The sequence below is a fragment of the Grus americana genome, chromosome Z (assembly GCF_028858705.1).
Source record: "Grus americana isolate bGruAme1 chromosome Z, bGruAme1.mat, whole genome shotgun sequence".
NCBI classification, from domain to species: domain Eukaryota; kingdom Metazoa; phylum Chordata; class Aves; order Gruiformes; family Gruidae; genus Grus; species Grus americana.
This window is the reverse complement of record NC_072891.1, coordinates 21,954,665-21,982,106: the sequence shown is the minus strand read 5'-3', so window position 1 is coordinate 21,982,106 and position 27,442 is coordinate 21,954,665. Positions and strand designations below refer to the sequence as shown.

General features: G+C 36.8%; 1 protein-coding gene across 5 annotated transcripts in view; it reads left to right on the top strand.

Annotated features, from left to right (window-relative positions):
• The window catches only part of PDE4D (phosphodiesterase 4D), a 421,160-nt gene that overhangs the window by 249,833 nt on the left and 143,885 nt on the right, over positions 1-27,442 (top strand). The window contains exon 1 of one of the 5 annotated variants that reach the window (XM_054810117.1): positions 15,303-15,368. The exons of 3 other annotated variants lie outside the window; for them this stretch is intronic. Coding sequence is in view for 1 of the 2 variants with exons in the window: in XM_054810116.1 (XP_054666091.1) it covers positions 15,938-16,002 (65 nt within the window). In the remaining variant the exon portion in view is untranslated. Of the gene's footprint in view, positions 1-15,302; positions 15,369-15,703; positions 16,003-27,442 lie in introns of those variants that run through there. One more of the 5 variants, XM_054810116.1, reaches the window with a different exon arrangement.

Sequence of the window (27,442 nt, the reverse complement as noted above, 5' to 3'; positions counted from 1 at the left end):
AGGTTGCTCATTGCCCCAAAATCCTCTTTGTCGTCAACAAACAACTTTGTTGTTTCATTTAGTTCAGCTTGGACACTTGCATGTTTTGTGAGAAAGTAGTAAAAAATTATGAAATAGTGCTCAGAAAGAGCTGACATAGTTCAGCTGCTTGTTAATTATACCAGCAAATTTACAGGGAAGAATGTTTTCCAAGATACATGTGAAACCATGTTAACTGCACTGAACCTGTATTGCTGAGATGACTGTCAGGAAAGTGACATACCATAGTAAATAATTCAGATTGATTAAAACAAAGGAAAATACCTGTATTGTGAGAGGTTTTGAGAATCATTTAGCATGAAACTCAAATGGATAACATGGGAGTATGGATACCTTCATATTTCTAACTTTTATATGTTGGGAGAGAAAAGTGAAAGCAGCACACACATGAACAAAGATATGCCCCTGAGATGTGAGGAAGGTTTCCAGTTGTTCATCTAAATAGAAACTTGGTTAATTAAGCTGCAAATGCTTTGGCTCATTCTTCATTATTTATTTTAATTTTCGTTAGTGATAGTTATCATATTTTTAAATAAAAACATAGGGCCGTATTTGTTAGGTGATATCTTACTCTTCCTGCAAACTGACTTTTAAGAGTGTGTCATAATATATTATTAGTGGTGCTTTTTTCTCTAACAATGTAGATAACCACTGAGTTTACTGGGTTTTTTTCTGTGCTTTATTTTTTCCTATAAATGAGAGATGGTGTTTGCTGAAGTTATAATGCAAAATGAGGCAGGAAAGAGATATTAGCGATCATCAACTTCAGTTTACAAATCAATTGCACCAGGGTAAAAATGAGGGTGTCTATCTAAAATCTGCCATTTAAACTAAATGTATTGAGCAGTTAAACATCACTTTGTGTACTTAATAGGCACATCTGCTGTAGCATGGCTTAGTCCTTCAGCAATAATGGCCCATCAGCTGAGCCTGAAAGAGATCCCAGATTGTTTTCAGATATGGATAAGAAAACAAACAATAGGGGCAGGACTGAGTTCTGAAGTCTATATTGAAGAAAAGCAAGTAAAGTATTATTGGAGCATGTTCTGTAAGGTCTTATTTTAAAATGCCCTTTTTTTTTCATTGTAGTAGTAGTAGTAGTAGTATTTGTTTATAATATGTGTCATGTTTTCCATTTTAGGGAAAACAGGTTACTTTTTTGAGTGTTATACCTACCAAGGGAAGAGCAACGTAATCTGTTGCTCCAGTGTAGCTGCTCCAGCTTATCAAGAGAGTTTATGTTAAAAAAGCAGAAGTGGGATAACTGAATGTGGTGTTCTCATACATACTCAGATTTAAACCACAAATTCATGTCTACACCACAGATTAGAATTACTGAAGTTCTATCAGTTCCATATATCTGTGGAAAAATCCCTGCAGGAGAGAGACTCAAGTTATTAATTTTGTTTTACGTACTACGTATTGCAGGAGATAAAATAGCAAGTAAGTTTCATATTCAAACTAAAATTAGACCAAAACCAGGATATGTAAAGGATGAAAGGATGACTATATAGTAGGAGAGGCGTTAAGGTTGTTTAGAAAAGTGATTTGACTATTGTGATGTTCAATGGCTTTTCTGCATTAAGATTTTGGTTGCTGATAAGAGTTGAAGAGAACTTTGTGTCAGGGAAAAGAGTCATGCTTTTCTAAAGCCTCAATGCACTTTTTTTCTTTCACTAATGCTCTATTAACCCATTTTCCATCTTAATGTACTAAGCTGAAGGAGGCCTATTTTAAATGGCACTCTCACAAAACCAAACTAAACCAAACCAAACCAAACCAAATGGAATTTGACTGAGCCATAAAGGCAAAATTCTTAGGCCCACAAGTAGAGTTCTAATGTTTTCATACATTAAGAAGGCCAACAGATATGCAAGGCCTCCGCAATCAGTATCTTTCACAACAAAGATGTCAAAATCCATAGATTCTACATCTGCTTCTCATCAGTGTAATATACTTTATCCATGCACTGGATGTTGTTGTAGAAACTGTATGAGTCAAAATGCACAGGTTCTGCAATCTAGCATCATCTTTCTGAAGCAATGGAGGAAGGTGAGAAACAACAGCAGCCATGTTATACCTCATACTTCAGTGTGACACTTAGCAATATCTTCAAAAGGTAAGCCTGGGCATTAAAAGTTGTCACTTTACCAAACCCTAAAATTAAAAGAATCCACAGAGACACTGGTTTTTTCAATTTTATGTTTTCCCCATCTTCCCACTGTCCACCTTCTTCTATTCTATAGATACTGTTTCTTTCATTTTGGTCTTTAGTGATCAGCTATTTGTTCCCTTTCTTCTTCACAGGAACTGGTTTTGTTTGTTTGTTTTTCTTTCTCTTTTCTCTGATCAATGCACAGAAATAGATTAAACTACAAACACATTTGGTTCTTTAATATGAGTCTTTCGTTTACTGCTTCTTAGATCTACATGAAAGGATTGCGTACACAAACTTTGTTCCCTTTTTCTAGTACTATCAACTCACTTTTTGAAAGACATCTTCTGCAAATCTGACTTCTGTAGAAATGTCTTGCATTGATTATGAACTTATAAAATTAACATGTTTAAACTCTGGGTTTTTTGGTACTACAAATTTCATTATCACCATCCAAATTTTTGAAAATTTGGATCTAGATCCTAGAAGAATAGTCTCAGAACTTGTTCTGTTTTATTTCAAAAACCATTATTCTCTGACAGTCTTGTTCTTTTAGAAGTTAAGAGCAGGCATTATTTTGATATAAATAGCTGCTGGCCCACATTTTGGAAATACATGGTCATCCCTAACAAGGTTGTGAATGAGCAGACCTGAAGGTACTCTGTAGGTTCCTGAGAGCACAGCCTCCTTCCTGAGACCTCTGAGCCTCCAGTGGTGTGCAGCCCGGCACACGTCTGTGTCAGGAAAGGCAGCCACAGATGTTACTGCTTCATTCGCTGGGATTGTGCGTGCAGGGGGTCCTGTTTTAAAAAAATATGCATATCCTCAGACAAGAGGACATGAGTCCTTTATGAACTGCAAAGCTGAGAACTGCAATCATAATTTTAGTAGCTGTGGCTTTTAAATGGTTTTCTAATTTGCTTGAGTTAAAATAGTATTTTTCAGTTTCCAGGTTATTCACTTTCTCTAGATAGTTGAAAATTTATTAAAGATTAGAAAGATTCTTGAGTCTTTGTTTTCTTTAGGTGCCTTTCTGAGAAAGAATATTTGCAGAATTATGGTCGTTATAATCTCATTCTGTGTAAGCATTTTCAGAAGAAAGGTTTCTTCGTAGACCTTTCTCTAAAATGATGACTTTTTGAACCATCTGGCCAAGGGCCATAAAGCAAGTACCCAGCAGAGGGCTTCAGTGGGGAAATTTATGCTAGAAGGGAAAACAGTACAGATGCAAACCATGTGTTAGGAGAACTTCCAGTGCACTGTGTGGAGGACTTTCTTTGGACGAGATTGGGATAACTGAGCTTTAAGTATTCATAACATTATTAAATTCATTAACACTGTTAAATACAATTTAAAATGAACATTGAAGAAGTTACAGTTTTTCAACTGCAATCAGCACAATATGTATTAGATTGAGAACTTTTTAGGCAAAAAGTCCTATATGCCAACACCTTTTTTTTCAGTTGTAAAAGGCAAAAGTGAATCATTTATTTGTGTTCTTGTCCAAAATAACAGAACATGATGGAGAGAAATAAAAGGGCAAAAAAAATCTCAGGCAGTTTTTCTTAAATGTCACCTTATCTGGGTGTTGATCAGCTGGACTGAGTTTATTTACATATATAGAAGTTGCTTAAACACCAAAAATAAATTTCAGTGTTTTATAACTTCATATTCCAGAGACAGAAATGTGCCTCTTGCTGTGATTTGTAAAATTGCCAGAGAATTTTGAACACTAGCTCAAGTTAGATAATAGTTATGAAATATGTGCCTATGAGCATGGAACATTTTAAAAGGTATTATTATAGCCAACATTTAATATCAGTAGTAGTCTTTAACAATGTTTGCAATATCAAAGATAACACAGTTTTCTGAATTGTTAAAATTATGTATGAATATCAAATAAAAAACTTTACTGTTGAAATATTTGTAGATCTAAATCTTTCTGAAATTTTCTATAAATGAATCAACTATTTTCATATATTTCACATATTCTTAGAGAAGTTTCTTTTCTGTAGTATTTTCATAGGTAATTAAAGGTGACAAAAGATAAAAGGAATTCAGAATAGTATTTGCAAGGCAGCATGTTTTATTTTTTAACCTTCCCTTGGACATGTAACAGAAACCAAACAAACCACCTCTCAAAGTTACATGTAAAATGCTGACAGTGGAATGAAAAGGCTGACTCTAGTTTTTCTAGGTTTCATGCAAACACACTGAAATACAGCCCAGATAGTCTCTAAAGTAACCATTATATATAATGCATTGTTATACATGCTGTTTAAATTCAGTAGTTTCAAATAATAACTGCTGCAGTTTAGATTTATTTTTACTGTAAATTTCTATTAAATCATTAAATTTACTTTTCCAATAGAGCATACGATAAATCTCTATTGGCATAAGGGCATTATTTGTTTAAAAACCCTGCCAAACACAACTTAATGTCTACTCTGATCTTACACTGTATCTGTGACCAGCTTCAACACAGACTTAAAACAATTTAAAATTAATTTAGTCCCTGCATAACTGTTTCTTAATGTCATGAATATTCTCAAGATTCAGGCACATGCAAAACAGATTCAAGGTGTGGCATAGGCATACTCTTCCAAGGAGCTAATGATTTTTGTGAGAAATATGATGCAATAGTAAAAAGACAACTTGAACAAATGTATTTGGAGAAGAGGTACTCACCATAAAATGTAGACAATATGAGTCTGGATCTACCAAAGTAGCAAAATTTCTGTGACCACAGCATGCCTAGGATTTTACTCAAGGTTATAAAAACCAGATGTCTGAGTTGTTGTTCTCTAACCATTGTCAGATAGGGCCATTCTCTAGCCATTCTAGGAAGAGCATGTTCTGAGGAGTAATTTAAAAGAGAAGATTGAGGGGATATGAAATTTGATGATGTCTTTTCCCCTGCACACAGGGTCTGCATGAAAAGCACAAAATGCTTGAGAAAGTAGCAAAAAATTGGTGACTGAAGCGGTCTTTATTATCAAACTAAAGTCAACTTTTTGACAAACTAATAGATACAGTGGAGATGAAAATGTCTTAGAGGAAAGAGGATGGAATTTATGTAGAAAATATAATTTTCATACAAGAAAGGGCCACACATAGGGACATACAAGTGGAATTATACTGTTGAAGTAGTGAGTCAGAAAGACGTGGCAGTCTTTCTGCCTAGAAGTGGTAATACCAGCCAAGTCCAGTGGGGAATGGGTAGTAAAGGTCTGATCATGTTTTAGGACTCTGGATAGAATCATTCTTAGAAATATTTTCCAAGTGGAAGCAATGATAGTTATAGCAAGGATGGCTTGGCCAAAATGAAGGATCAAGACTGAAAACATTTTAGAATAACATGAATAAGTGAGAGTGCTATCCATGTGACAGAATAACCTATGAGATAATGCTCATTTAAAGCTCAGTTTTAACATTTACCTTGTACAGGAATATCAGAAAATTATATGAGAAGCATGGCTAATTAAAATTAGGTAAGAATTTAATACAGAAGGATAAATAATGGCTTTTCAACATAAATCTGCTATTTAAAACTATTTAAGAATAGATTTAAGTTAGTGGATAAGAAAGATGTCAAAAACAGAGGGCTACAGAATTAGCTTCAGAGAAGATGTGGGATAAAACTGAGAGAAGAAAACAAGATTTCAGTTGGGCAGCAGAGCTGAAATATGAGAAGAGAGGATGCTGAGTGTGAAAGAATTTTTAGAGTCAGGGAGTAGTTTCTGGCTTCAAAATCTGTTAGAGCTCAAGGAGAATGAAAATAGCATTTAGCCAGGAGGAGGTCATTGGAAGCATTGACTGATAGAGGAGTGAAATAAATACTGAAAATCTGTGAGGTCTAGACCAACCTAATTATACCTATTTAGAGGACAAAACCCATAATTGAAATAACATTTTTTAACTTTTGTACTTTACAGCAGATATAATTTATTTTATAGCAGGTAACAATCATGACCATATAGCTCTTCTTATGAAGAATGTGTGAATCTAACCTTTCTAAAAAACTACAATCATAAAGGTTATGTTATTTGAAAAAGCATATTCCTCTAAAGGAACAGTTATTTTCAGGAAAGGTTACTTTCAAGGTGTTGTTTGATTTATAAAAGACTGGAGAGAAAAGTTTCATATTTCTTCAAAGAAGTGACAACTTAATATTTAGTTTTATTGTGTTTGAGAAAATAAAACTTTAAAAAGATATCAGATTGAGAGGTACCTGGTTATCTGTATTCTTTTAGAGGTACTGTTTTGTAGGAAAAGGAATGAGTTAAGTCCAGACCCCTTAATCAATTTGAACTGCTCTTCGTCATCGTTGAAAATTATCTGTAATAGTACATCAGTAATGGACTTACAAATGTCAGTCACAGAAGGGAAATGAATGGGTAGGACTTCCCATTACAATTGTACATTGATGATTTTTTTTAGGAAATGTGGTGTTGTAAGGTTGGTAAACACCCTTTTTAAAAAAAACTACAAAACCCAAAGTCAAGAAAGAGAAAGACTTGGAGCCTTTCCTCTTTTTTTTTTTTTTTTAAATTAAAGATTCTTTCTTCTGCATTTAACACAGCAGCGAATGTCTAGAAGGAAGTTAGCTGGATTAGATTCAATGGTTAAAAATAAAGATAGCTTTGCTAATCAACTACTGAAGGAGAGCATCAAGAAAAGAGAAAAGATTGATTGCTATATTAGAAGGCTATCATTACAGTATGTGAAAGGAAAACACTATCAAGTAAAACTTTGCTAGTTTCAGAATTGCTGTCCTACTTAGAAATATGCCTCTATGGAAACCTATACAACATGCTGAGCTATGACATATTTTCAGGAATTTGATGACACACAAAGTATCTGTTTTATTCATAGAATGGCAAAGAGGAAACACATTGTCCATGTCCAGTGTGGCACTGCATTGGCAATACTGAAATGTTGCATCCAATTTATGCAATTTATACATCCACAACAACATGAAGTTTCTGGCTATTGTCATCTATGGTGGTATTTAACAGTCAGTGTAGCTGTCAGTTTCTTTGAGATTTATTCTGCAACATGCTTTTCTTATCCCTGTTACATTGTCCAATAAAGGAAAATTCAAACAGACAAAAATGAAATTAGCCCTAAATTGGGGAGAAATTTAGAATCAGTGAACATGAGAACACACTATATCTCCCCTTCCACATGTCTGGGTATTCAGAAGTCAGGCTTACATAAATTTTAAGTAGGTAGGCATAGCTGATCACAGAATCACAGAAAGGTAGGGGTTGGAAGGCACCTCTGGAGATCATCTAGTCCAACCCCCCTGCTAAAGCAGGATCACCTACAGCAGGTCACACAGGATTGTGTCCAGGCGGGTTTTGAATATCTCCAGAGAAGGAGACTCCACAGCCTCTCTGGGCAGCCTGTTCCAGTGCTTGGTCACCCTCACAGTAAAGTTGTTTTTCCTTATATTGAGATGGAACTTTCTGTGTTCCAGTTTGTGCCCATGCCCCTTGTCCTGTCACTGGGCACCACTGAAAAGAGTCTGGCCCCATCCTCTTGACATCCGCCCTTTAGATATTTGTAAGCATTGATGAGATCCCCTCTCAGTCTTCTCTTCTCCAGGCTAAACAGACCCAGCTCTCTCAGCCTTTCCTCATACGAGAGATGCTCCAATCCCCTCATCATCTCTGTAGCCCTTTGCTGGACTTTCTCCAGTAGTTCCCTGTCTTTCTTGAACTGGGGAGCCCAGAACTGGACACAGGACTCCATATATGTAATATATATATATGTTATATATATATATACCTTTTCATCTCTTTATTTTTTCCCTGCTCTGGTGAGGACAGAGTGAGAGTTCAGAGGTATAGCTTTTCTGAACCATGATAGTTACTACATTAGTTAGGGACTGGGGAGATGATGTCTTGACATTTTTCATCTCTCATGCAATCCAAATATGATGTGAGGCCAAATATGAAAATATTTTGAAATTTACATTTCTATAAAAGCAAAATTTTTAATCTCATCTACTTTCAGTTCAATTGCTACAAGTATGAGAGTGAAGAGGAAAAAAAATCATATTATAGAAGCTTATAGTTTTTTAGGCTGGTACCATTGCATTTATCTAGTATATCTTGAATCGCCCAAAATCTAGATTTCTAATGTAAAATAGGCAGGCAGCCATAGTCCACAGAGAGACAGATAGACAGCTGTGAGAGGCAGTTCTCTCTATCTTAAAATAGATGTTTGAATCACAGAAATAGACTACCCCAGCGAGTACCTATCAGAGTTGTCTATAGTGGGAGCCTAGCTGACCAGTTTAAATCAGAAACCAAACCTTCTGACAGTTCAAGGCTACTGAGAAAACTCCTTTCTTAGTGTGCCTTGTTTAGCTCTCAGTGAATAATTCATGGCAAGTAATGTACTCTCAATTTAACCTTCATTGTGCTCACAGAATGCTCTCCAGTAAGTTGCTACATTTTTAAACACATAGCTTTTTTCTTTCAATTACAGTTTTGCATTTGACGATTTTGTGTTAAAAATCAAGCAAACATCTGGGTGTTCATATAAAATGCTTGTTATTTTCCTTCTTCTCCCTGTACCAGCTAGATTAAGTCTTTGGAGTTTTCCATACCTCAAAATCAAACCTAGGAGACAAAAAAGATTAGAGAATTTTATACAAATTCAAGTGGATTTTTTTAAAACACATATGCCCTGGAGGTGTAGTTCCTCCTCAAGAAAGGTTCAGTAGCATAATGGATAACTTAGATTTAATTTTACTTCCTCACATTTTTCTGAAGGACTTAGAAGTATGTATGATGTCATTCTACCAAACAAGAGTCTTATCCATGTCTGACTCATACAGGTCATGGTCCCATACCTGTGGATGCCAAGTTTCTAGTGAAGAACATGGGGATATCCACTCTCCTGTTTTGTGGAGAACTGTACTGTTACACTGACGTAAATACCCCACCTCAGATTTGCTTTCAGGGAGACTTTCTGATAGTAAAAGTTGATTGCTTCACTCCTTCCAAAAAGGCAAAAGCATTACTGAAACATACTCATTTTAGTGTCCCCAGATGTCTCTCCTTAATCTCCCACTTTTGCATTTGAGTGATATTCAGCAGAACTATCCTGTTCTTCTGAACAGGATTATGATGAAAGAGGATATACTCAATAAAATATCATTGTTCTCAGAGTAGTACGCCTGACACTTACAGTACCTTTGCCTAGGATCAGTCCTAATACAGTTCTCTCTTGCTTTTCCTAACAGGCACTGCTTCATTAACAAAAGAGAAAAAAAAAATATTAGCCTTTACCTTTTTTTAGCAAAAAATTATGAGCCACCAATATTTATTTTTTTAAGAACTGTTTAGCTAAGAAATTGTAGTCCAAATTTGTGTGGAACAAATAGTTGCTAATGAACTGTGAACCCCTGAAAAACAGAAGGCCTGATGGAAACATCGATAGATTTTTCTTTCAACAGTGTAATTACTGCTGTAATTTTTGCAGTATGTCCATTCAGAGCTAACAAAAAGACTGTTTGTATAATACAAACCATATTTTTATAGTTTATATAAAATTTATATTCAAACATGTATATATATGTGTATATATATGTATAGATATACATGTTTGAATATCTGGGGGGATTTTTTATGTCTTATTTTTTAAAAAAAGAAAAACAGCTTGACACACTAGGCAGCCTTAGCTTAGCTCAAGTCCAAAGTGTTCCAGAGGGCTAGTGTTTAATTTTAGGCTATTCGCTGTTATCCAGTATTAGTTCAATGTTAGCAGGTATCTTTTATTCCAACCTTAATGCTAGATGTAACCACATAGACCACAGCCATAGCTGATAGCATGAGCTCACGCTGTTTTCCTAGAATATAATGTTTGTCAGAAAAAAAATATTGTCCTGCTCCTAAAATGTATATATTTTTTTTTTTTAATATCTATCAGTGAAGCTTTACACAGGTACTAGATCTACTGTGATAAAGCTTTATTTTTGCAACTGAGTCTGTGTGGAGCAGCAATGGTCAGTTAGTACTGAGTTTGCTAATCTCTAATTGCGTAACTGACCGAATCAAAGGAAAATTTGGCCAGAATAGAGGGACGCAGTTTGAGATCAGCCTATATCAAGAATATGGCTTCTGCTGTGTGAGAGAGTGAGGCACTGTGATGCCTCTCTCGAGACGTGCCTCGTTTGCTGCTCAGGCAGCAGCACCTGGCAGTTTAAGAGGAGTACCAAGACTGAATATCCTCAGACAAGACACCACAGCAGAACAGGGTATCCTCACATAAGGCCCACTTGGCCATCCTACCTACGAGGAGTTTTGCGTGCTTAAGTCTGAGTAAAGCCTTTGTAGAGCACATAACTTTATTTACACTGTAATCACTGAGCAAATAAACTATATTTATTCATAAGTCAGGTAGCCTGATCCAGGCAGCTAAATGTAAATGAATATAGAAACGAAACAGTAATGACATATGTTGTATTTCTTCTGTGCCCTTTGATTTGCCTTTTTCCATTCTTAAGAATTCTAAGCAGTAACTATTACTACATTTTTCAGTTATTTTACTTATGCAGTGATATATACCTTTTTTCTCTTTGATAAAGTAGCCGCAGTCAAAAGGGAATATGCTGCTACCTAGAAATGAACAGCAGAGTTTAATTCCCTGGCATTCTGTCAATACTCTATAAAAGAGCATTTTTTAAATCATTTGCTATGGTGAGCCGTGGCAAAATCTTCTGGCGGGTCAAAAATTTCCTTCTCTAATTCTCTGGCTTAATGCTTGTTACTGAAAGATGTGTCTTCCGAACCTACACCTGTATTACTAGTTCTCAAACCCACCCATGCGGGTACTATAAGAACATCTTGTTAATCTTTTCTGTCCTTCAGTCTTGTTCTGCAGTACAGGACATAAAAGGATAAACTAGCACAGTGGACGAACTAGGGTGAACTGTGTAGCAAAACTAACTGGTATGGTGCGTAGCTTGTGAGAAAATGTTTCCTTTTGTGGAGTACATGCTCTTAGAGATTAGAAAGGGTCCGGATCTTAGTGCATATTCTTTGTGTATTGAAAACTATATTTCATATAATCACGTAAGCTGGCAAGCACACATGAAGAAAGGTACAAAGCGTGCACAAGACCAGACTATCCTAGCAATGCCAGGGATAGTTCTAGTTCTGAGTGAATAAGCCCAGCTCCAGGTTTTTAGAGATACTTTAATAATCCTATCTGAAATAAATTTATGATGAAACTAAGATTGCACATCAAGAAGCAGCAGCTTGTTGTATACTTTCATTTGCTAATGTGCATTCCAAACAACATATTCAAAGGCCCAGTCATTCTTTACATGTTAAGGCTTGATGTTAGGCTTCCAGGATTCTGTTGCTCTTGATACATTGCCAGTGTCCCTATGTGTCCTAAAGCAATGCATATTTGCTAGAAATTCCTGAATTTTTCACCCTGTAAACCAGAAAAGTGGTATCAGCTGTTGCAGGTTTAACTTACAATGTTAAACTCGAGTCTTATCAGACCACAGGGGCTTATCACTTAGTCTTAAAAAGGAAGATTGTGAATCCATTTCTTCAGCTTGTATACAACAGTAGCAATAATGACCTGGCACCTATTGCATGTTTTCAAGCCTTTGATGTCCAAGTGCTTTTCAAGCAGCATGATATGCATTAGCCCTGCTTTACAAATGAGGAAGCCAAAAATCAGAATGTTTAAGTGAATTTTCCATACTGTCAAAACAAAGATGTTCCCAGGCATGGAGCAGAACAGTCAGTCCTGCACCTAGTTCCCTAAGCCATGCTTTTTCAAATCCATTTTAATTTTCAATTTTGTGCAATGTAATACTGGTTTAATTCAATTAGTTACTAATTTGAAGATGAATAACTAAGATGCAAGCACCCTCAAAGTGGGTTGAAGCTGCACTCATTTTATTATTGGTGTTTTAATTACTTCTGTATCTTTACTTTCTTAGACAGCTTGACTATACAGCCAAGACCTCAGTCGACGGATACATGCAGTTAAAATATTGTTGCTTTTCTTGCTGCTTTTATTATTAATGTGTTTTGCAGTACTGAACGGCTACATCTTTTAGCATTTTTGTTAATTTAAAATCTTTTCTTCCTTATTTTCATTATGCAATCAACACCTGCCTTAACTGTGTAGGCATACCAACAAAGGCTCAATCTGAGAGTCTTTATTCCTGTCACCTTAAAAAAAAGGATTCCAAAAAGGAAAAGAAATACGATATTTTTAAAGTTAGAGAATTACATGTACAAATCAGATGCTACAAATGCCTGTTGCATTTGTCTCAAATAAATGCTTATATCTATGCACTATGTATATGTGCATCTATTAAGCCATGCACATCTTTTTATAAAAAACAATGAATATGCTTATATTTATCTTCTTTGTAGTGCTTTGAATACATATCTGTACATAATTTGCATCTTGGTATTTTGGATTTAATAACATAAAAATGTAGTAGCTCTTACCCAAAAAACATTGTTCTGGGAAAAAAGAACCATTTCCATCTTCCAATATGTAAGTCTTAGCTCTATAATGAAGTTGGATCTGATAGTGGGATTTCTTATGTCTTCGAGAAGTTCCATTTACTTCTCTTGCTGATGGCTTCTTATTGGCTATTTTAACAATTAATTAATTGATATCACAATTGTCCATTGCTATCAGAGTGGAATGGCCATTTCTCTCTTTATTTTCTTATTTTCTCTTAATTTCTCTCTCTCTTAATTCCTCAAATTATGAGGAATTGAGAGTTTCTATTATTTGACCCCATACCAAGACCTGGGGCCTAAAATAAATGGTGTGTCATCTTCTATGAGCACAGTGGACTGGTATGCTCTTATCTTTATTTAAATCTTAGATAAAAATACCATTGATATTTAAAAATGGTAGCACAACAGGTTTTATGTACAAATTAGAAGTTATTGCTAACTACCAAAGTTGGTCTAATAGTTTCACTAGAAACTTCTCTAGAAAAGATTTGTCTTTCTCATACTGACTAGCAAATCCCTGGGTTCTCTGCAAAAATCTTTTCCCACTAATGGAGCTGAGAAATAACAGATGATTGGGTTTTGCTTTACACCTGGCTTGCAAGATACCAATTCAGATGAAAAATTAAGGGGTTTTTTTTGATTGCTTATTGTTGCTCTTTTTTATTCCTCATTATCTCAAACTCTCCTTTTTTCTTTTTTTTTTGCTTCACCAAAGTAAATTTTTTAATTTCACATAAAACTAATATTCCTTGGAGAACTGTGAGCTCGCCTTCCTACTTCATGCATTCCTTTTCGCAGGAAGCCTATGCTTCTAAGGTTACTGCCTGAGGACAGGCTCTGAGTTGACTGCTTGGAATATGGCTACAATACCATAGTCTTGTTGCTAATTAATAAATGTTTCATAATAGCACCTGGTCTGAAGTTGGCAGGCACTTGGAGGGCAGGGGTTTATTTCTAAGGTGCCAATGGAGACCAAAAAAGAAAGCATGTTAGCAAAAGGTGTTACTATTTACCTCCATTGGTGATCTGCGTCTCAGTCAGACCTTTTTTTCCTGAATCTGCATTGAAAAACACTACCTCAGTTATATAAGTACGTGTAACTGCAGTGTATTTATATTGTATAGTAATAGTTAGTATGTAAATATACTACATGATATTTGTAGTTATATTTCTGTTAACTACAAGTAAGAGGCAACATCTTGACTGATACGCTTTTGAGAACAAACCATCCTGAGATATCAGGTGTGGCACAGTAGTAGTAGTCCTTGAATATTCCATTCCAGCATAGTATAGTGAAACCACTTAGTCAAAAGCTTTATTTTCTTTCATTTTGTGTTCCTTCATTGATATGGGAATAATGTTGATATTTATCAATAATAAATAATCAGGCACACTTAAAAAAGAAACCCTTTTAAAATGGCCAGCTTTTGTAATAGCACCTCTGTTTCATAAGATTTTGGTTTTCTTCATGACCTATCCCATCTGTTTAAGGTATAAAAAAGTTTCACAACATAGTGCCTGATTTATGTCCACTTCTATAGAGGTATGACCTGCACAGTGACAGACCCAACTGTTACTGAAAGTCCCATGACTGTATGACCCTTTGAGTTAAATTTACCACAGATGCTTTTTCCACTCTGAGGTTAACTTTTGTGATTCCAGAGGACTCTTGCAAAAGGTCCTGCATTAACTACTAGGTGATATTTGAAAGGTAGGTGCCACAAAACATGAAGAACAGAATGCTTAGTAAGAAACCTTATTAACGTTCCTTCTGCTTTGTATGCAGATGACTGGCACAAGCCTCCAGGGCAGTTAGGATCTTTCCTGTTGATGCACAATGTAGTTGGTAATGCATTTTATTATACTGTTATAAAGTAAAGTGCAAAGGTTTTAGAGAGCTTTACACACTTTATGGACATTCCTATTTGCTGAATTTTTCTGTATTTTAATGCATAGCCTGTTTATCATGTTTTCCTTCTATTTGCCAAATCTATATAAATTTTATAAATACAATTTTTAGTGCTTGCTTTCATTATTAATCTAGCTGCACTACCATCAAAAGTAATATACTGTAACACTTGCAAAGACTGTACGAAGGAATGGCTATTATGCATGTAACCACTTGTTGAGCAATAACGTTGCTCTTTCAGTTTAAAAAAATTCTAACACAGTTCAGAGCAAATTCAAAATGTGTAATTTAAATGTTATATTCACTATCCAGTTCTCTGCATAACTTTGAAATTGACAAATGTGCTTACACTAATATTTCCTAAAAGGAATTAACTCTTCAAAGCTTTCATGATAAGTTTTTTTGCTAGAAATAACAAATGCAACTTTGTTTGTAATGCATTAACTATTAATGCACTTATTGTAACAGGAAAAGATCTCTTTCTGCAGTACGGCAGAGAGGACGTCATGTTAGAGTTCTTTAACTGAGGTATTTTGTCCTTCAGTGATTTATAACAATAGCTGTCTTTATGTGTGTTTGACTTTAACAGTCAACAAGGAATTTTATTTTTACTTAACTTCCCCACAGTGTTTTTGAATGTCTTTCAGACAGGGAATACTTTCTGTTTTGTGAAGTTAGACAATAGTGTTTATTCACAGTATCTAGACAAGGGTTAGGAGAAAAAGAATGGGTAGAATTACGTTTCTAGGTAAGACTTTCAGTTAACTTGGAATGAAAAATCTTTGTTCCTTTCTTTACTCCACAGGGACTAATTTATACAGCTCGTCTCAAAGTGGAAATTCCCTGCAAACTCACTAATGTTACTGTAACTTACATTCATCTTTTTCTTTCATTTATTATCCATCAGTATTGTTCTTTTCTTTTTTTTCTTTCATGTGATTGACCTTTAAACCTGTTGTTATCAAACTGCAAGAAAGAGATAGAGACTCTTTTCAGCTGCCTTCGTTCCCATGTGACCTGCAGGGAGAATAGATTCAAAATAGACTAGTTCCTCCCAGGGCAATACAAGACAGAAGAGAAAAGCACTGTCATTTCCGAACAGCACAGTGCTAGAGTAAATTCAGCGTGAAAAAGGAAGGAGTTGCAGTGTGTTAGAATTCTTCCTCTGCAGTCTGGATTATTACAGGAGACGGATTTCAAGGGGTTTAAAAAGCAGAGGATTTAAAAAAAAATACTTTGAAATGGAGTACTTTGAGAATGAGCTTTGTGAGGACAACTGATGTTTGACTGCTAGAAATACTGAAGGAATTTTTCGAAATGAGCATTGTTATGAAGCCAAGATCCCGATCTACCAGCTCCTTAAGGACTGCCGACGCAATGTGGTAACGTGTTTGGTTTGTTTCTTTCAAGCTCCCCTTCCTATTGTGGCACACAAACATGTCCCAAGAAAGTCACAGGGTTTAATTTTGACTTGATAGATTTTGCATGGTTACTGAAGATGTTCAGCTGCTGAGTTTCACAATTAATAGGAAGAAACAAAATTATTTAGTTTTTTCTTGTAAAATACTTTGTGTGGTGTTTTTTTAATGAGAACTCATTACATACTTTTTTTAACCCATTAAATACATTTTACCCATTCAGTAGTCAGTAGTCAGTACCTTGCGCTTACAGGTACTTTCTAAAAATCTTTAGTAGATATATTTCAGGAACAAAGTTTAATATAAAGCTTGCAGTTCTGGAGGCTGGAGGGTAAAATGAAGCTATAGTTTGTGTGAGCTATTTTGGGATACTTACATGTAGTTTTGCTGCACAAACTGGCTGGTAGAGATAAGTGTCCTGGGAGGAGACAGACTTTATAGTATCATGTGCAAGACTGTGCTGTGTTATGCCCCCTCTTCTCTTTTAATGTCTTCCACATTTTTTTCCTCTCTCTGTGTTTTTAATAAAAGCACCATCATTTTAATAAACTCATAGTAGGCTAATTGTTCAGGGCTATATCTAAGTGGTATAAAATGATTTATTTTAAAATATAGCCTTTGTTTAGAAATACATGGCTGATATGTTACTGTGGGGTAGACCAGTAACTAAATACGTTTCTTTGTGTGGAAATATATCAAGTTAATTGAATGTTAGGCTATTAAAATCCTTATGTTTCAAATAGTCTTGGTTCTGAGTTAAAGCCATGTCAGTACTACCATTAAAGCAGTAAGTAATTTTTTCCAGTTACCCTTTTCTAAAACTATTTTGTATTAAACGAAAGTTAAATAACTACACTACTCAAGCTAAAGAGTAGTCCCAGTCAGAAAGTGCTAAGGAAGAGTTTTGCTGAAATATTTGCAGTAAGTTGTGGCTCTATATCTTTATTAAAAAGTTATAAAGTAATAAAATGTCCGTGAACTACATTTTTATTGTGTTACACTGTGTGTGGTGTCTCCAAGGTAGTGAGCTAAAACATACATACCTTAATTATTACGTACAACTGTGCAAATAAGTCAGTATCTTTCTGATTAATCCTTCTGCCTTTCAATTATTTCTTTTTTGACTACTTCCATTGATTCTTGCATGAAAGAAAGAAATAATTTCATAGAAAAAAATCCTTGTAGCCAATACATGCAGGCTAATTTGACCACCAAGTATTCTGTCTAAAATACCTGCTTACCTCCCTTTTGTTGCTGATGCCTTTAGTTATAATGTTGATCTGGCAGGTGAGAATACGTGTTCTGCTAATTGTGACTTGAGAGTCCTCTGCTGCCCTGCCACTTGGAAACACTACCTGAGCTCGGAGGTGGCTCTCGGGGAGAACTTGGAGGCTGACTAGACAAGGTACATGCCGTTCTCCGGCAGCGTGGAGCGAAGCCAGGCAAGCCTTGCCCCAGCCAGAGACCGGAGGGAAGCTGGAGCGCCAAGCAAGGAGAGAAGGGGAGGGAGCTGCTGGCCGCTCCGCACCGAGCTCAGCTCCGGGCCGCCTCCAGGCAGGTGGCAGCTCAGGCTGCCCACCCTACCCACACCACCCGACCAAGCAACCTTCATGGTGGGCCTGAGGAGGACCGGTTTCCAAATCACCCACATGCCTTCGGTTGGTCTTCTTAATCACCAGACTCAGGAGTGTGTGGGTTTGTGCCCGTGGGTCAGCGCCGCTCCCTGCAGTTCTGTGGGGTAGAATAGCAACTCTGCAGTCTCACCACAGTATGAAATAGCACCAAGATGGTTAGGGACAAGTAACATGATGAAGTCAGGAGCACTGATGGATATTCAGGCCAGGAGTCAGGAAGAGCTATGGCATGTAATTCTCTTTTCTTTATCTGTTAATTTAGCAATCCTGCTGTGTGTTGGAGGAGCAGAGGTAATGGGGGGGGGGGGGGCAAAGGGTGGGGGAGGTGGGGAGAGGAGAAGATGGGAGAATGTAAGAAGAAAAGCCGCAGAAGGGTTTATGGGTCCTGGGAGCACAGGGACTGAGTGATAGGGTTGTGCTGAAGTATGGATATCCCTCTTGCAAGGGTTTCAGATAAATAGTCCCAGTATGTCTTCGCCCTGTAGTTTCCCATGTGAACAAAGTTCCCATGAAGAACAGAAACCAGGCTCCCAACACACGGAGACCGGTGACAGGATGGAAGAGAGAGACAAGGCAGAGAAACCTCTACTCTCAGTTCCCTGAAATCACACTCACCCTCTCTCCAAAAGGTGCAACAACTTCAGGACATGTGGTAAAAGCATGACATTCTTTAAGGTATCAATATTATGAAGCATCCAAAGGGTATCACCTGCTGGTAGCGTGCAGAGGTGCACCAGCTGGTTTTGAGGAGGTTTAGGTGAGCCCAGGTGGTGCTGACACTTCCCCTTGCAAATTCGCCCGGTCGGTGCTGCCTGCTCCTTAGCACAGGGTCTGTAGGCAAACCTTCTCTTTCTGAGACACCTTGGAAAATTTCTTCTGACCTTATAGTGACTGAAGTAAAAGCAGACAGTTAGTATTTATGCCAAATAAGAAGGTGATGTAGTTAAAGATTATTACCTGTTACATTAGTGCTGCTCAATTCTGTCACTCATTCCTACTGATTCCTAATTCAGCATGTAATTGTGAAGTGTGGTTGTGAATCAGAACATTTCTGGGTAATAGTCTGGAAGAGATAAATGATGGTACAGACTTTTCGGTGAAGATGAATGATTTGTCTTGTTATGCCTGAGAAGAAATAGCAAGGTAGTAAGGTAACTCACTGTAAGGTAAAACCTTGGCTGAGACAAGATGACATGCATTTAAATGAGAATATGACTCCATTTTCTTGACTATTTGCCGTTGAACAGTAGAGCAGCAGTGTTCCACAGAAACTGTCATATTTCTGGTTTTTTTTCTTTTGTAATGAACAAAAAGTTTGAACTTATGAAAAAAAAAATAGTTGGGAGGAACTGAATTAAAATTTCAGAAGTTTAAGAGAGGCACTGATGGCAAGTCAAGCAGACAGCCAGGGCTGTTGGACAATAGCATACTGGCGGGAAAAGGTACAGCTGGTCAGATTTTAGAACTTCTTTATTTTGTCATGATACAGATAATTAGCCAAAAGAGCTAATAAGTCAGGAATATCATCAGCTTTTTGCCACAATCCTTTCTGCATGGTGTGTCTAGAGCTGATAGTTATCTGTTTATTTTGTGGGTTGGTCTTCCTCTGTCTTTGTTTATTTTTTGTAACATATGCCAATTCAGGCTTTCCTGTTTTTTGAAACTTAGAGTTGGCTGATCTGCAAAATGCACATCCCAGCCTCCCCGGTGCCCCCGAGAGTAGAGGCCTTCGATGAGTCAGTCTGTTGTATTCTGTAGAACAATGCATCTGTTCTTATTTAACTCCAGAAGTGGACGATATTGCTTGTCTGTGATATCATGAAGATCAGTAGATCAGAAATTGCTGAAGGATTTTGTCAAGTATGACTTTCTCAGTGTGTAACATGATGATAGATAAGGGGAACAAAACTGATCTGTTGGATGAGCTTTTCCTGACCGTACCCTTAATATGTAGATCACAATAGGCATGCTAATTAGAAGTTTTACTGAATGGAGACAAGAAAACGCTTCTGGTCTGACATCCGTGAATAGTGTTGTTTCTGGGGCAGAAGAGCTAGGACAGAAGAATGGGAAGAGATCCATCTGTGCTGACCTGAGGTAGCTGCGCTGGCTTCCTGACTTGAAGGTACCACAACGTAGAACTCTGCCATGAGCACGACCCAGTCTTTGGTACCCACGCCTGGCAGGAGGAAGCTGTGCCTACATCATGCTGCCTAGAGACTGGTCATCCCAAGCCAGTTCACTTCCTTGGTTAATCTCTGGGTGCTAGCAAGCCTATTGCCAGTATAAAAATTAAGAATATATATATAATAAATGCTACTGAATGAGTCATATACCTGTAGGTTATTGGCATCAGGCCTGTATTTGAAGTAACTGCTGACTTTCAGACTGGGAATACCAATGCTGGGGAGATCAAGGGCAAAACCAGAATATTCCTTGAAGGAGTCTTTGTCTACAGAGCAGAGAGCAGTATGTAAATGTGACTGTGAATAACATCAACAGCATGCACACCTGTTGAAGAGCTAGGGGTTTTTATTCCTGTACGGGATGAATCTTTTTTCCGCTCTGGTATTATGATTGATTGAGGGAGGCAAGTGCCTGTTGTCACTGTTGGCGATATTACCTGTCCCAGGTTGCCATAGCTTGTGAAACTACTCTTGAACAAAAGATGATTGGGACCTCACAGAATTCTCAATTTCATTTTTAGTGGTTGAAGATGTTGAATACAGTCCACTGGGAAAGTTCAATGCAAGCTGCAGTGTCCCAACTCATGGGGACACTGAAGTACCAAATACCATGCACAGAATTGGGGGATTTGTGAATGCTGAACAAAGCCTGCAAGCTAGAGATGACTTTTCCTGCATGAAGTCTGACTTTGATGGAATTCATAGGTGACTTCATTTAGCAAAATAAGCTTTCATAAGCAGTATGGGCCTCAAATCATAGAAATTTGAGGTGGTATATGTGCTTTTATTTATTCTGCCAGTGTCAGTGCTCATGAAGAAACCTGCATAGTCAGTATTTTACAGAGTGTGATATGTTAAACAGTGTTATTTTTACAAAATGAAACGGGAACAAATGCTATTTTCTCTAGTGAATTAAGGGTGGAGTTTGAGGTGATCAAGTATTCTATTTTCTAACTATATAAGACATCTCCTATTAGGCCAGACCAATGGTCTACCTAACCCACTATTCTGTCTTCACCTGCAGCAGCAGGAGAACATGGAAGCCTGTCCAATTTCTGCAGTCCATGCCAATCATATTGCCCAGCATCTACTAGTGTTGTATTAGGGATGTCATACAGTTCATCCTTGCCTATTTCCTTTAAAGTCCATCTAAGGACCTGTTGCCCGTGGATTAGTCTAATCTCTTTTTTGAATTTGCTGATACTGTCTTTCTCCACAGCCTTCTGACAACCTTACTATGTAGGAAAGTGCTTTCTTTACTGTGCTTTGAAGTGGTGTCCTACTGGTTTCAACAAGTGTCCCTTAGTTCTGTCATCGTGGCATTTGGTGAAAGATTCTTCATTCACTTTATCCACCAACTTTATGATTTTTTAAAGCACAGTCATAATCTCCTCAGCCTTTTTCTGCAGAAACTGAGGGGTTGTAGTCTTCTTAGATTTTCCTAAAAAGGCTGCTGCCCCATCCCTTGATTGTTTTAGCTGCCATTCTTTGTATTTCCTCAAACACCACCGTGTCCTTGAAATATAGAAACCAGACTGCACGCATTATTCAAGAGATGAGCACACCAAGGTTTTTATACAGTGGTAAAAATATGCCTGCTTTTTTTCTCAGTACCCTTGTTGATGATGCCTAGTATGCTGTTAGCTTCTTTGACTGCCATTTCAAGTTGATTCCATGGTTTTAGAGATTTTTTACTGTTTTTTCTTGCCAATGCAGTCTTTTGGCATGGTCGCATCTTTGTATTTTTTTAGAGCAGAAATATTAGACTTGCCAACATAAAATCCAATTACGTTAACATGAATGTGATAAAAACTGCTGTCTTGAAATAATTTTTTTTTTAAAAAATAAACAAAAATATTGCAAGCCATGCCAAACAGAACAAATGGCAAAGTTTGACTCCAGCAAAGAAAGGACACTTCCACAGAGACATTCTCTTTCAAGCTGCATCCAGAAAAAACATACATAATATTCTTTCCCCACCACATGCCAGCACACGTTATAGTAGTTCTCTGCCACTCACTTTAGTGTACAAATAATCCACTCTCAATTCTCCTGAATATATACTCTTGTCTTTACAGCACAGTTCCTTCTCACACCTTCTCTCTGTACACATCTATAGATTTTCAGGTCATGGACAACGCTCCATTCAAATGTAACTGGACCATGAGGCCATACCATCACAATTTCCTGAGAAGCACAATTATGGTGTAAGGCATAACAGACAGGATTCAGCACACCTAAAGATAGATGTCTGCTATACCTGAACTAGTAACTTCACTCTCAGTGGAGAGAAGCACTTACTTTCAGGTTATGACTTGCATCACCTATTTTAGATGTCTGCTTCAGGAGATGTGCTCTTGATGTCACTGATTTTATCAACAAAAGCTCCACTGAATATAAATAATACTTCTAAATGGAATCTAGCTTGTATACGGGCATGTGCAGCATGCAGATTTAACTAGATTAATTCTTTCTAGTGCTGAATACATACTTAAATATTTAGTAATTGTAGCATTATTTTATAATATAAAGAGTGTATTCATATAAAACAAGGGAAGTCCAGTACAGAATATAATGTTTTGAAACACAGCAGCAAGATTAAACCAAGTACTTAGGCTGAGTGTAGTATTGAAAGAACCTTGTACTCTAAGTGTGGGCAGTTCACATACATGAAGTCACTAAGCAGTGATGTTATTACTATAATGGTGGCACAGATGAGTCAACCTCATTACTGTGATTCCCATCAGATTTCAGCTAGGGTGGGTTTTAATTCAGACTAATCTGCACTAGAGCATGTGTCTTAAGTCACACTACGAAACACATAAGTAGATTTCTGCACTCCTTTAGTTGTTGACATTGGTGATACTATGAAGATATGTGCATGTATGACTTAAATAGGTGCATGACATGACTATAGTATGATACGACATCATCTTTTAAATATTTTTTCTTTCAAAAAAATTATGAAACATTTTCAAGCCTGTTATGTATAGAAAGACAGAACAGTACACAGCTTTAGAATATAAATGACAGAAACTGATTTTGTTCATCTGACCTCTGTTTCAAGGATTCATGAAACACATAGAGGAACTCATGACTTAAATTTGTTTCTTCTCCATTTCATTTGCTAGTTTTATAACAATACCTGATGGTGCTGTTTAACACTAATACTCTCAAAACCTCAAGCACTAAGTCAAAAATACTTTATAGATATTTAAAAAAGACTTTTCCCCTTTCTGGAGATGTTAAGCATTAAAAAAGGAAGAAGATTGCTTCGGAAGTATGAATAACTGTCTTCTTTTTGTCAGAGACTTCAGAATAAATTCAGCACAGATCAGTTGAAAAATTTCATTTCAGTAGTTTCATTATGCTTTATTTCAATTTAATAATTTAGAATTATTATTCAGATCAACTATTTGAATAAAAATCGTGTCAGACTAGAAAAAATGTTTTTATTTGATGGAAAAAAGTTTTCATAATTCTGAAATTTACCCTTAACTTTCTTTTATTACTACTACTAATTTTATTTTTTTTCTGAAAAGTTTCAGTGTTGGTGAAATTATATTGTTTAGTTATCAACATTTTGAAGAAATTCCTATGTGTAATTATATAAGACCCTACAAACAAATAGCTCTGTAACACGTACCCATAACATGTTTCAAAGACAGAAGGACGTAGATGCTACCTACATACAGTGCAAGACAACACATGGTAAAGACTTGCAGGTTGGTGCCAGCTGTGCTGCCCTGGGAGCTAGTGGGATGATGCTGGCTTGAACCCTCTGCCATGGTGACATGGCTACGCTGCTTTCTGAACCCCAATAACTAACTCCACGCGGTGTCATACTACATCTCATAGTTGCTGCCAGCATCCACCCACAAAAACGTCAGGGCAGTTTCCAGCAAGTACTTTTAGGAAATTCCTTCCAAGAGATATATAGAGAGAAAAAACAGCCAGTCGCTACAAAAGCTTCTTGGTTGCTGCTGCCCTGACGTGTCTCTTCCACGAGATCAGTTACATAACATTATTTTCCTTCTTAGAGCTTTATATTAATAATAATCTTTATTGTTTCAGAAATTTCCATGTGTAGTGATTTGAAGCTTGTGAGCAGTGCTGTCATTTGACATGTGATGTTTCCTTGACTCAGCCAACATCTATTTTCCTCTTGTCATACCCTCATACATTTGCTTTATTATCTGGTGTGTAACTCCGTAGCTAGTTTACTTTTACTCCCCCCCTTTTTTCTTTTGTGCTTTTTTCTGTCCTCCTTAGTTGCATTTAAACCTTCTTTTCCAACTGAGTTTGAAATAGCCTTCCGCATTTGAATGTCATTAAAATTTACCTTTGTGAGACTGCAACAAAACAGTTATTTTCATAATGTTAACTTCATTTAATGAAAAAAGCCCCACTTCTTTTCAGTTTTTGCCTTCAAAACTTCCAGACATAAAGTAGGTATTTATATGCTTACAACTGAGCAATTGCATAATTGTATTGTTGCTGCTTTCATCCTTCTTTGTTCAACCTCTCCGACACTGTTTGACACCCTTATTGCTGTATCACAAATCCAGTTACGTTGTAAACAGCTTAATCCTTTTAGTTTATTTGCCCTTTAGATGCATGATTCCTGTAAACTTGGACAGGTGTGCTTATGTGGACACACATATTTATCTACATATAACATATTGTATATGTTATATACTGTAACTTGCAGTTCCTTCTTGTCTATCTCTCTGTTTTCCAAGTGCTCCCAGTGTGCTAAAAATGTGATTTAGCCCTCACAAGTTATGTTTCTTCATATTTAGTGTGAGAAGCCACAGTGTGATAAAGCCTGTACTCCTTATGGTGTATATTACCAAATTAAATGCATCGCACTTCCATAAGTGATTTTTTTTAACAGTTTGTAGTCTTACTGCTATCATCTCATGCCATCCTAAAGTGTGTCTGAATTAAATTGCAGGTGTAAATAGTATTTTCTTTTTCCCATCCAAACTATTGTCCCAGTCGAGATTCTTTCATTCATAAAAAGGTATCTGCTTCTATTATTTTCCACTTGGCATAATTCCGGTAATTTTTATATAAACCCAAGTCTTATATTCATGTGAAATTCTCAGCTCTCACATTTAAAAATAAAAAATTTAATGATGACAGAAGAGGCTGTAAATTTGAATTCAAAGTTTCAAAAATTAAAAGATGAAAAAAAGCTCTGTTATTTGTTTTTAAAATCTCACCATTTTAAAGACAATCCCATCACCAATGCTTGTGTAGTCGATAGAACGAAATGGCGTAGGTCTAGAGGACTGTTCAGAAAATCAGGAATGACATCCTAACAGAGGCAGGTGCTCCCAGCTTTTCTCTGAGCTCTCTCCCCAGGGACTGCCGGGGAGCCTGGCCCCCAACGTTCAGACATCTGTGCAAATCTGTGCTGTAAATCCTCCCTGCATGATCTATAAACAAAAGTTTTTTCAAGTTTTGCCAAGTGATGTTTGCAACTTTTTAGAAAACAAAAAACATCTTTTTTGGTTTGTGTATTTACTTCTATCCTTGATTCATGTGTATATTTACTTTTCATGCTTTGCATAAAGATGGTATAATAATGCCTTTATCTGCTGGCCTTGTAACATACATAGGAAAAAGGAAATACGGAGGAAGGACATCTGATAGACTGAAATGCCATTTCACAAATGCTAAATAGATCTCGTCCAATTCCTGTGTACAGTTTTTTAGCAGTTTTAGTCTGTGAAGTCTGAAACTGCATAAAAAAATTGTTGGCAGGTATAGCCCCATTTTGTAGACAGAAATATGGAGTAAAGATGAACATTTAAAAGTTAGCGGACCTGCACTTGCAATAAGAATGTGAGCCCGCTGTTTAAGCTAACTCTGACAGACTCAATAACAGTAAAATGGAGTATGTTCACTCATGACAAATGACAATTTACAAGGAATGAAAATGTCAAGTTGCAAAAGAACAACCGTAACATTGGTACATCTGCTGGTAGATGTTCTGGTTATACTCATCCGCAGACATTTTTCAGTAGTAGAGGCCGTATTAGTCCCGTGTTGCTGTTCTTGCATACTTTTTTGGCTACCGAAAAGAAACACACACAGACTTACCCTAAGAAGGGCAGTAATGGGAAAGGAAAAAAAAGCACCATACGTTCTTGCAGGGTGGAAATGGAACTAAGGCCCCAAAGGGATCCCTTGCTGATGCTGGAGAACCAAGTCCCCTTTTCCACCCACTTCCATTGTAACACAAGTTTTTTTCTAAGCATGTTCAGTGATATGAGAACAATTAAAAATGTACAAAGGACTGTTCCACTTCAGTGTGCTTCTGTAAAGTACAGCTTGAATGCAGTTTGTAGCTAGGCAGCTGGGCTGAAAGGGACATTTAGGGAGAAGTTGCTACTGCTTTCACATAAGTTTCTGGTTTTCTTCATGTCTCCCTCAATTTTACACTACTTTAGTCTTAAAACAGTACTGAATTCTGAAGTTGAAATATCCTATAATTCTATAATAATTTAATTTCCTACTCTTCTTATTATCTCTTATCAATCATTGAACCACTTGGATGTTTCAAATAGATTCTGCTCAGGCCATTCCTGGCATCTTGTTTACTTGGGAACAAACCTTCTTTCATTTAAATGGAAGAACCTTTATACCATAAATTAAGCAAATGCTTCTTTATAGCAGCAGACAATTGGGTTTGGACAGCTTTTCCTTGCTGGCTCATATTCTGACTCTTGTTCTTTTCTTCTCTAAATAACTTTGGATTTATTTACCCTTTAATACCCATTTTTTCAGAGATTCTGTAAAAGTCAAAACAGGCCCGCTTGTGTTCTTTCTACAAAATAGGGCTGAAAAGAGGAATTGCGTGTGTGTTAGGAACTATTGTGATTTGTTTCTCACCAGACTGGAAAACAATGATGTTTCCCTGACTTCTTTTCTGACCTTATTCTGTAGCGTAAACCTCTGTAGGAATCAGATAATGAGATAATAGATGTGTGCTTTTTCTGTGACAAGGAAAACAGCATTCTGTTTAAGTCACTCTGCCTGATCTTTGGTTTACATCTCGCATAGTGAGCATTTTAGCTGTTTTGCCCACAAAGTATTCGGTACTGTAGACCACTTTTACGTCACCTTTCTTAATTTTCAGTTCTTTTCTTGTGCTTTAGAAATAGACTTTTAAAATTTGAAATTTAAAAATTTCCCTCCTCAGCAGCTTGTGATATACCGAAGCCTGCACTGTAGGTATCCCAGAAAGCAAAGTTTCAGTATTACTGCTGGTTGTGCAGTGCCCACTTCAATAGCTACTCTGCTAGCTCTGGAAGATGGTCAGAGTCCAAAGAGCTGACTAGATTGTTACCTTCTCCCCCTCTTTATTACGTTTAAGTCCTGATTTGATACTTTTGTCTGCCTTAAGTTCCTAGCAGTTCAAAGGTACCGATAAGCTTCACAAGAGAAAGAAATCAGTGATTTAGAACCCAGGGACAGTAAAGCTGTTTGCCAGGCTGTTACCGTTGTTACTGTTATCACAGGAAATCCCTCTGATATTAATCTTTCATTTGTACCCGCATATAGAGGAAATTT